This window comes from Caenorhabditis remanei, chromosome X, assembly GCF_010183535.1.
Source record: "Caenorhabditis remanei strain PX506 chromosome X, whole genome shotgun sequence".
Taxonomy (NCBI): Eukaryota; Metazoa; Nematoda; class Chromadorea; order Rhabditida; family Rhabditidae; genus Caenorhabditis; species Caenorhabditis remanei.
Window position 1 is genome coordinate 7,868,372 of NC_071333.1, and position 11,411 is coordinate 7,879,782.

General features: G+C 37.0%; 3 protein-coding genes across 3 annotated transcripts; 2 read left to right on the forward strand and 1 right to left on the reverse strand.

Moving 5' to 3' along the window:
• Positions 1-1,572: 1,572 nt before the first annotated feature.
• On the forward strand, positions 1,573-3,976 carry GCK72_023509 (uncharacterized protein; the record flags this gene model as incomplete). The annotated part of the gene is made up of 9 exons (XM_053735422.1): positions 1,573-1,703; positions 1,811-1,944; positions 2,001-2,103; positions 2,164-2,326; positions 2,382-2,525; positions 2,802-2,906; positions 2,950-3,041; positions 3,087-3,169; positions 3,669-3,976. The coding sequence occupies 9 exons, from the start codon at positions 1,573-1,575 to the stop codon at positions 3,974-3,976; spliced, it is 1,263 nt and encodes a 420-aa protein (XP_053578988.1).
• Positions 3,977-5,391: 1,415 nt separating this feature from the next.
• On the forward strand, positions 5,392-8,416 carry GCK72_023510 (uncharacterized protein; the record flags this gene model as incomplete). The annotated part of the gene is made up of 10 exons (XM_003102575.2): positions 5,392-5,432; positions 5,807-5,910; positions 6,067-6,134; positions 6,180-6,283; positions 6,342-6,750; positions 6,800-7,188; positions 7,241-7,347; positions 7,403-7,851; positions 7,925-8,313; positions 8,362-8,416. 10 exons carry the CDS (start codon positions 5,392-5,394, stop codon positions 8,414-8,416), a joined length of 2,115 nt encoding a protein of 704 aa, XP_003102623.2.
• A 2,184-nt stretch (positions 8,417-10,600) lies between these two features.
• Positions 10,601-11,082, reverse strand: GCK72_023511 (uncharacterized protein; the record flags this gene model as incomplete). Its single annotated transcript, XM_003102613.1, has 3 exons — positions 10,601-10,757; positions 10,810-10,967; positions 11,017-11,082. The coding sequence occupies 3 exons, from the start codon at positions 11,080-11,082 to the stop codon at positions 10,601-10,603; spliced, it is 381 nt and encodes a 126-aa protein (XP_003102661.1).
• Between the last annotated feature and the right edge of the window lie 329 nt (positions 11,083-11,411).

Sequence of the window (11,411 nt, forward strand, 5' to 3'; positions counted from 1 at the left end):
TCAAGAATCACAACTTGAAGACGAAACATGTTGAAAATATGGAACTGTTCAAAACACATAACATACAAAAGGAATCAGGTGTAATTATTCGTTTCAGAATATCAATGAGAAGTACAAGTCCATTTTTCTTTCAATTTCTGTTCAAAACTATTTCGTTTTAATTTTTACCGGTCATCAGAGACTCGTACTTATATTGCCCTGAAATTCTGAGAACACTTAGATACTTTACTTCCAATCCTGTTTTAAAGCTTGACATTTGATAGAGCGGACACAAAATTAGGAACAGGAAACAACAAATAACAGAAAGGACACCCCGAGCATCCTTAACTTTTTTCGTCATTTGTCTTCGGTTTAATTTATCTTTCCCGCGGACATGTGTTTTCATTTTTCTGAAAACATTCTAATTTTTCAAGATCTTTGACACCACGTTAGTTCGAGTTTTTTTTGGATTGGGCACATGAAAGTTTTCCGAGAAAATTGTCGGTTGAGTTCCTTGTTGGATTACTTATAGGAAACTAACTTTTTTTTGAATTTCTGAAAACGAAAACCTATTTTATGGCTCTTTTCGCGCTGATTAAAAATGGGCGCTTGTCGGCTTTATATGATAACTATTTTAGTTCTCCTAGCATCTAGACTTTCATTGGTTTTCTGACCCAGATTTTTCTCTATTCAGAAACTTATATACGTAGATACAGCTTCCTAATTTCCTGTTTGACACTCCATTGTCTATATATACGTATATGTATATATAATTAGTAATTTTTCGCAACATTTTCGTTGGCTCCGTCGTCATCGCTTATGAGTGATAACTCGGATAATGACTTCATTTCAGTTTTATTGGTAAACATCCTTATTTGTTTTTAATTAATTATCAAAACATTACAAGACAATTCTGGCGCTTAGACGTTACTTATGGTATCAATCATTTTCTGAAAATTCAGGATGATAGTTTTTCACATTATGAGCGTTTGGTTACATCCGAATAGATTTGAAGAAATGAACTCTAGACCCTGCTGTGAGAATACATCCCTCACACAAATTATCATGATGACCGGAAATTAAAAGTCTCTAGTTGGAGTCTTGTAGACTGTGTCATATCATCCCACGGATTGTCGGAAACGTAGTACAAAAAACTACGCAACTAATACTTTACAAAAGCTACGGTTTTGTCTGATGAATTTTTTTTCCTATTTTGAAGAAGCCTGCCAAATATTTTTCAATCACATTCAGATCTCACTACCGTATCATCCAAAAATGAGTAATAGCTGAAAACCAAACTAGTCGCCTCGATATCAATTGAGCCGTTTTATTATTTACACCTCTATGACAACTACATCTTCTTCAAGTAAAAAAATAATAACGCAATATTGTATGTCTGTTGAAAGTGGTAGTTTGTGTTGAGGAGCCGGTACCCAGTCACGTCGTCTGTCTTAGTGGCCGGTTCAGTTTTCTCATTTCCGGACAGTCATCGGCCAAGACACCTCATATCTCCTTCCTTGTCACTGTTTTGTTTTTTTTTATACTGCAATTAAATATTACTACTCCAATTAATATACCTATTATATTTAGAAAATGAACAACTCAACGGCAGAGGCATTTGTCATGATGCATTCAACGTCGGAAATCATTGAGATGTTCTATCAACTTGCGTTTTTTATCATTGGAACTCCAATCAATATTTTTGCATTTGTGAAGACAAGTCGGTAAGTGTTTACTGATGGATATGTGTGTACTCTGCTGTAAAAAAGTGATCAGCAATTCAATATTCCTGTTTGAGCCAACATTCTGACCACCCGTCCTATAATTACAGCAACGTTCGAGAAGGAGGTGTGGAATCCCGCTTGGTGAAACTAAGCCGACAACTTCTCATTGCTCATATCATGGTTCTTTTTATGTACGGAATCTGGAGAAGCTACTGGATTTACAATATCGTTTGGACTCAAGGTATCTTCTTGTTAAAGTGGTCACACTACAGATCTGCAACTTTTCTTTTTTTTTAGGAGATATCATGTGTCGTGTCTTCAGTTTTCTCTGTGCTCTTCCCTTTCATCTCTGGTCGAATATGGTTGCCGCTATTGCAATTGATATGTTATGCTGTATAACGTACGTAAAAAGGATATTCATTTAGGAAATAGGAAAAATGACACGTTTCTCTCGTTTCAGATCTCCATTGAGCAGCTATCGGACCGGCGCAAACCGAGTTAATTGGCTTATTTCCTTAGCTTGGGGCTGTGCTGTCGTTTGTGCATCACCAATGAGCGTTCTTCGGGGAACCATTCGGATCAATGGGGAAGAGAACATGTATCAGTGCTACCCGAGAACTGATGTATGATTGATTGTCTGATGAGGGGTTCAGTAGAGGCCAATGAGACCATTTTCAGGTGTTTAACGAGGATATCTTGATTGCTTTCAACCTGTTCCACGTCATAACTTCCTTTTACATCCCATTGTTTATAGTTATTATATGCTATTTGGCTATTGGGTTCTCAATCAGAAAACAGATGGCCGAACGTCGTCTGCTTCAGGTATACGGTAGTGAAAATTGAATACACAGATGTTATATATGACAGTTGTTTTGGCTTGTCTAGGAATTCGAAAATTTAGTATAATTCTTAAGAAAAATATGAAAACTGGCATTTCACGACAATCAGAAATAATGGAGTAGTGTAGTAACATCAGAAAGCAAACGAAATAATATATCACGCTATTTCTGACATTTTGAATAATAAGTACTCATAGATTACAGATAATACAGTGATGATAGGTAGTTGAACAAGAAATACAATAAAATATAATTGCAGGATGGTGGACAAAGTGGGCAGAAGACCACAAACACAAAGGCTCGATTTCTCAAAGCTTCCGTGGCTATCATATGCACTTTCTTGTTTACATGGCTACCATATCAAGTAATTGAAATTCTTCTGATCTAGATATCATCCGTTTGTTCAGGTATTGGCTCTTCTCCGTATCGTTTGTGTTTCTGATGAGTGTCAGGAAATGGTTAGCAAGATGAACTGGCTTCAAGCTATTATTATTGCAAGGTAAATTTGCCATTGTGTAAATCATATATTTGAACATGTTTTCAGCACTTGCATCAACCCATTCTTATATCGTTTTGGCACAGAGCCAAAAAGGAATTCCTATTACTGCAGTACCATGGACACTGCTGGTAAGGAGGTATGCATGACGGTCGGGTGTTTTTCTCCTCATTCCCTTCTCTCTTCCTTCAAAAGTCACGGTTATGCTCTTATCAAATCACGTGGTTCTTTTTCACCTCTCAAAAACTATTATACTTTTCACACAATGTTTCTATCATTCTGCACGTACGTCTCTTCAATTCAATGAGACTGGGTACATCAAAAAATTATTATCTAGTAGTTAAAAAATTCTAGTGATGAGATTGCGTCAGTTGCCGACATTGTAGACCACTGAATTTGCAGAGTGTTCAGAAAAATATTATAATGTGGTTAGATTTCCGATTGTAGATCAATTTATTGATAAGATAAAAATATAGACAAATTGAATTCTAGACTACTGAATTCATTGTATATCAGTGTGTGATAGGACTAGACGTCGTCAAATTGTGTATCTCCAACATTTGTAAATCTATCTTTCCTTACCGTCACACAGATTATATCCTATCACATTTCTCTTTCTTTTCTCTGCAGGCCAACCTGTTCCACACACCGTCCCCACAAAATTCACATCTCGATCGAAAATGCGATCACTTTTGCAGGAAGTCGGTCTGTCCGCCGATCGACGACGGTTCGTGAAGCCGAAGCCCAACGGGTTGCTGCTGCCGCAATGCGGGCACGGTGCAATGCAGCCGAACAACCGAACGCCTCCACAATCTCGCCTCGCGGTACACGGGCAACGGTCCGAGAACCGACGCGCGTCCCAAATCGACTCAAGAACACCAAGAGTAATGAGGTTTAGATGCACTGGATCGTTGGATGGAAAAGTTGATCGATGTTGAAATCTGATTATTTATTTATTAACCACACGTTTATATATCTTAATTACTATCAGAAAATGAACAAACCGGAACTGTTAGACAAAGGAACAAAAACCATTCATCTCAAAAGCTGACAGAATTTTTATGAAACAGAAATCATCTTTTTCAGAAATATAAAATTCTTTCGTTTTTGTTGATGGGAGTTCCGGCCGGTTTTCGATTTCATTCGTTCTTTCATACTTTTTTTTCACCCTCTTCATTTATCCCTTTAATCCACAAATCATTCTCTATACACTCTGACGGACAGTTCACCAAATCTCTGCCATCTCACTCCCATAATTATTCGTCACCGTAATTTACCTGGCAGCTAGGTCATCTCGTCTATTGCCCTCCTGCGCATTTTTTGTACACTATGTTCTGCTCTTCTCGTCCTCTCTGCCCCTTTTCCCCCACTCATCATTTTTTTCCGTTGTAAATATATCCCCTTTTCCTCATCATCATTTGTCTATTGGTCGTCTTGTGTTGTTTAGGTAATGATGAACCATGCCAGATCTTGAATTCTTCATGATCTCTCCCCAATTCTTCTTTTGTTTGTTCGAATATTCTCACTTTGCCAACATTTTTCAATCTTAAAAATGTAAATGTCGTTTTCTTTCAATAAAATAACCATGGGAAAATATTGATTAGTAGTTTGAAGATAAGTATCTACTGAGTCACCTATGACATGTTCTGGACCACGACTCACCTGATGTCAATTCAAGATAATTCAACACTCAAGACGATCACGTGTTGACTCAATATAAAACAGTTCTTTTCTAATTCAATTCTCCCAGTTAGTGGTCTTAGAAAACTTTGCCCTCTGCAAAACTGTACGAGATTAGATGAAAAAAGAAAATAACCACTTCTTTGTCTAGTTTTTTCTCTATCTTACCTGTCAAGATAATATAGATAAAGAAAGACGACAAAGTTCTCTGTTTCACAAAAACTTTTTAGTTGGGCAAAATTGATAAGATGACACCATTGCTTTCCCACACTCTTTCGTTTTCATTTCAACGAAAAGAGAATTTCAAGATTTTTAGGGCGGTTTTTGATTTTTTGACCTTCACAAACCATGAGGCTACCATTATTTCTTATTTTCAATCAGCATCTTTTCAATTAATCGACAGAAAAAAGTTCCTCGCAATGTTTGCTAGAAGAACCATCCTCTCGACTCCGCCCATTTCTTTTTCTCGTGTCTCACCCTCATAAAGATACCTATCAGTCCATGATTTCTATTATCTTTCGGCATTGGTCTAGAAGTTAGGACCAACTGTTGCTTTTTCGTGTTTCTTTTTGCTCTTCGTCAGTTGAACTTTTCATCCATACAATTGTCACGTTTATTTTTCTCATTTATAATTTTCAGGGTCTTTTAGGAATCACTCGAATCAGGTACAACAATGAGTCAAAACGGAGTTGCAGCCAATAATGGATCAACTAGGTGAGCTCCCGGTATCAACTTTTTGATCTGAAACAAAGTTTTTTTGTAAAATCACGTAGCACTCAGAAACATTCACTTCCAATTTTTGTTATCAGTAAGAATTATTATTGCCAACGGTTTATGATTTCAATCTTTGGAAAATTTTCGTATCGTTCGATCTATTTGCATTCAGCAAAACGTTTTTCAGTAGGAATTCAGCAAAAAATGTCAAACGAAAATAAGACATTTTGGGAATTGTAGTTAGAATTTCTATTTTCTAAAAGATAATGATCAAATGAATGAGAATGATAAATGATAAATGACCACGTGTTGATAAGATTGTCACATCTGTTAAACATAATTATCTTTCTCATTAATTAATTCTCTGCTTGCAGAAAAGGAGTCACCTATAACAATATCTTGGAAGCCGCTCAACGTCCCACTCCTCTCGTCCCACTTAGAAAACTCAAGGTCGAGCACCAACTTCAAAGCGATATTTGTGAGTTTTGATGACAAAAAAGCTCATTAACGCAACCTTCATTTGGGTTTTGCGTTTTTTACCTCTTTTACTTTTTTCTATTTGTCTAACCTCTCGTCTATGTTTGACAATTGGCTTTTGGTCACGACAGCGCACAAAAAATTTTACTTTTTTCAGATGTGAAACTAGAGTATCTCAATATCGCAGGATCCCTTGAAGATCGTACTGCCGATAAAGCTTTCCAGGTATAATGGCTACTGGTTTGCTTAGATTGAACATTCAATTTTCAGTTTGCTGAAGAGATCGGAGTTGTGAGAGGAGACAAAGTATTTGTGACCGCTGGTGGGTCTGCAGCCATCTCGTACGCAACAGTTGCTGCTGTGAAGGGCATCAAGTAAGAAAATGAAAAAGATCAAAAAGCAACACGTCACTCATTCTCCTTTTTATTTCAGATTGACCATCTACGCACCCAAAGGAGAATTCGCTTTGGTAGACACTGTTCTACATACATTGGGAGTTGATGTAGTCGAATTGCCAGTTACCACTTATTCTGAAGCTCGTGCTCAGACCGAAGAAGCTGCTCAACAGAAAAACGTCTTCTGTTTGAATAAGTTCACCACTAACGCTGCTTTTGTTGCTAATCTCCAAAAAACGGCATGTGAAATCGAGAGAGCTGTGAATAACAAGTCTATCGGAAAGGTTGGAGCAGTCGTGATCCCATTGAACACTGGTGCACCAGCTGCTGGTATTGCTGCGTACTACAAGGGAACAGGCGATCATGGAGTCCGTGTTGTTGGAGTCACTTGCAAGAAGAATACTATTCCAGAAATGGGATTGGATTTGAAAAAAGATCTGCTTCAGGTACTTTGACAAGAATGAAATCGTGTTTTCTTAATGGACTGAATTCCAGGAATATGGTGTCGAGCAACGTGAAGTTGACGAAGATGAGGCTTACGCCTTCACTCGTCACCTCATCGGAACTGAAGGAATCATGGCTGGACCATCTTCTGGTGCCGCGGTTCTTGAAGCCATCAAGCTTGCCAAAGAGCTACCATCTGGATCCACTATTATTGTAGTTCTTCAAGATGGTATCAGAAACTACTTGCGCCATTTCCTTGATGATGATTGGATCACTGCACACAAGAAAAATGTGGTGACCAGAAAAGATGGGCCACAACCAAATAGCACTTATGACCCAAAGGTTTTGGAATACGACCCAACTAAGCTGGCTGGAGAGTGGACTCAAGACCCAGTAACCAAATCGTGGTCTCACTCGGATGTTGAGTTCAATGAGTTCAAGTGAGTTGAATTATTGAAGAAGCCGTCAAGTTTAAAAAGTGTCTCGTTTCAGCCCAGAGAGACCTCTTGTCCTTGATACCGTTCTCGATGCTATTGGCAAAACACCACTTGTCAAACTTCAACACGTTCCAAAAGCTCATGGAGTGAAATGCAATGTTTGTGAGTGAACTTCACTATAGCGAACAAATTCAATGAACTTTTTTTTGATTTTCAGATGTCAAATGTGAGTACATGAATGCCGGTGGATCGACTAAAGATCGTATTGCTAAGAGAATGGTTGAGATTGCTGAAAAGACCGGAAGACCAGGAAAGTTGGTCCCAGGAGTGACTCTCATTGAGCCAACATCTGGAAACACTGGAATCGGACTGTCTCTTGCTTCAGCTGTTCGTGGATACAAATGTATCATCACCATGCCAAAGAAAATGTCTAAGGAAAAGGCTATTGCTATGGCCTCTCTCGGATCAACCATTATCCGTACTCCAAATGAGGCTGGATTTGACAGCCCACATTCTCATATTGGAGTCGCTCTTCGTTTGAAGAGTGAAATCCAAGACGCTGTCGTTCTTGATCAATATTGCAATCCAGGAAATCCATTGGCTCATTACGAACAAACCGCTGAGGAGATTATTTATGATATGGGAGATAAGCATATTGATCTTGTGGTGAGTCTTATATTCCAAAATAGATTGATGCAATGACGTTTGGTTTTATTAGTTTCACACTTTTATTTTGCAGGTTCTTACTGCTGGAACCGGAGGAACCGTCACCGGAATCTCACGCAAGATTCACGAGAAGATTCCAACAGCCAAGGTTGTTGGAGTCGACCCCCATGGATCTATTCTTGCTGGTCCAGCGGAGACTGATATCGATTTCTACGAGGTTGAGGGTATTGGATACGACTTCTTGCCAGGAACACTGGACACCAGTGCTATCGACTACTGGGCAAAATCTCACGATAAGGAATCGTTCTTGATGGCTCGTGAGCTCATCAGAACTGAGGGAATTCTCTGCGGAGGATCTTCCGGATGTGCTGTCCACTACGCTCTTGAAGAGTGCAAGTCATTGAACCTTCCAGCTGATGCTAACGTTGTCGTTCTTTTGCCTGACGGAATCAGAAACTATATGTAAGTTATATTTTTCAATTGAACTAGGTTCATTTTGCATCTTTCCAGCACCAAGTTCCTCGATGACGACTGGATGAACGAGCGTCACTTCCTCGACGCTTAAAAAACAGCAAACCTTAAACTGGGCTCCACCATTCCGTATTTGCTTCTGAAAACACGTATTATTGATCCGTATTACTGATAAAATCAACTGTTTTGTTTAATTTTGCACCTGCTTTCGTTTAATAAATACAAATGTTATTTTGAAAAACAAAACTTTCAACAAAGAAACATTTTTAATAAGTAATAAAAGAAGGATTTACAACATTTACACTATTTAATGTTCTGGCAGACGGTTGTCTGTTGAGTAGAAACTGTTATTGAGATTAGCTTCATCAAAACTTACTATTCAGCCAGTCCTGTATGACGACAATCCCATAACAATAGTCTTATGTTCTCAATGATTGGCGCAGTCCGGGAATTGGTGGCTCGCCACAGAAAATGTTACAGAAAACAAAATGATATAGACAAAGAAAACATCTGCAATTGCCAATCTCCAAAGGATGTCGAGAAGCCGATATTCTCAATACGGCAAAATTAACAAAGTTAGTAATAATACATTAAACGCAAACCATATGCTTTATTGTAGACTCTGTAATTTTGATAGCAGTTAGTATTTCCTCTTTCCTCTTTCCCTGTAGTGACATAACAACTGAAATTGTTCAACAAATATGAGAAGTTAACAAGGATCAGACTTTGTTTGATACACTTTAAATAATTGAGTCTACATTTTGAAAAAACTCATAATTTTCTATTATAGGAGTATCAATCTATTCCTTTTGAAAAACACAAATCTCCCTTTTTTGGTAAAAATAATGCTGTTGCCAAATATTCCAGAAATTTTTCCTTTTCAAAAAAAGTTCAACAGTTTTGTACAAACAGAAAACCGAAGTTCAAAAATTGAAATTGGAATGATTTGACCCAGGAAACTATGTCAAAGTGGAACGATACTTTTGTGGAATCGTCAAATCAAATGTTATAGAATTTTTCGTTTTTAGGTCAACTGATAGGAAAAATAGCGCAATGACCTAGTTGTTATTCTAATTTAGAACATTTTTTTTATGTTGGCTCCCTTTTCTCAAAAATTACCCAAAGAATTTTGGGAAAAATGAAGGGTGGAATGACTTTTTTGTGGAGTAGAGCATATGTATAATATTGACAATTTATTTATTTAATGATTAGGGGATGATATTGAAATTAGATAACTGAAAAATATATTTATTGAAGATAAACAATTTATAGTGGTAAAACATTGCCTCTTAACTATAGAAGTTAGTAATTGTAATTGTTGTCGCCAACAACATAATTGAAAAATGATTTTTCAAGCAACATTTGTCATTTCCATTGAGTTATTATTTTGTTCTGTCTGGTTTCTCTGTAAGGTTGAAGTAATTGAAATTATTTGAGAATATTATTTTTCTCAATACTCTTGCAAAACGAAGCAGCCGAGAAATTTTTGAAGTCATCCAAGCGCGAAGTTGATCGTGGAAACAATACAGGAGGACACTGAAAACATTGCAAATGACCAATTTCTACTCTCACCACGTCACTATTTTTATTACTATTATTATTAGTTTGAGAAATCCAAAATTAATCACTGTTCACCATGATGAACTGATATTACATCAACCTTATTTCTAATAGTCACTTACTTATCAATAGAGTACATTATAACGAAGTAAATAGAATATTGGGTTAACAATTTGAAGTCCAAATCACAACTTATACCAAAACTTTGTCCGTCTGCAACAAACCAAAAAGGTAAAATTTGCAATTGTAAAGACACCATAATGACAGTGGCCTGAGCCACTAATTTGCGACTATGCTCTGCGATAATCATCGAAGAAAATTGTAGCTCTCTTGGCTAAATGAAACATTGACCTTTCATCAATAACTGACTCTTACGAATTTTCCTTTGATTGCAATCATCAATACAATCCAGAGGGAAAATGTGATAGCAGACAAAATTTCAAAGCGATTGAAGATAGAAGGGGTGCACGACTGAAAACTGATTGAATAACAGACGTTGAGATCTATTACAAACTTCGTTAAATTCGTTTTGTGATCCAAACCAACACATCAGTGTAAAAGGAATCATCAATGAGAACCATAATATTGCTGCTTCGAGTCTGGATAAAATGAGTCGTTTGGCAGGTTTTCAAAAATCTGTTGGGTGATTTCAATTACTACCAGTTTGTTTGATGACGTTAGGCATTTGAAAACTATTAAAATTATTTTTGCCCAAATGTTACCTTCTGCAATTATACGGTTTAAGTGTTGGGTAGACAACAATCGATAGTAAATACACCAAAACTCCGACATAGTTCAATGAAATTCCATATGTAAGACAGAATAGAGTTTTTTCAAGAGTTTGCACAAACTCTGCTGTTGGTGGATTCCCACTCCTGAAATGTTGTGTATGACAAACAAAATACGACTGAATGGTTTCAAACTTACCAATTTTTTACACTTAGTGGTCGGAAACCGAACATGATAAAAGCAAGCAAATGAGCAACGAGTTTTTGTGCCAAGATCCGGGCAAAAGTGTTATCAAATTTTGATTGTCTGATTCCAAACAGTGTGAACGACGTTAAAATGAATCCAAACGAAGCTGCCTGAAACACAATTTATCATTGCATTGATTGGTAAACTGGAATCCAATACCGAAAGAGTTCCGTAGCTCTGCAGTTCACTGACAGGTTCAAAATCAGTGCTGTTTGAGATATTCATTCCAAAAAATGATGATAGTGCCCAAGTCTCCTAAATCTTGTTAAATTAAAAATTCTTGACATCAGAACAAATGCAGATTTTGCAGAAAATGACGTTAGACGTTTCTCGTATATAACAGAAAAGCTGACTCTAATGAAGAGGTATAGGAGTATAGAGACTGGTTTAAAAAGTGATAAACAACGTTTATGGTTGTTAATTCTAACATCACTTTCCGCAAGTAATTCACAAATTCAAAAATTCGAGAATGTTTGCTTCACAAATTTAAAACAAAGTTCTAATAAGCACATGTTTTCAATAAAGTCTCTACATTTTTTGCTGATGAATCTTAA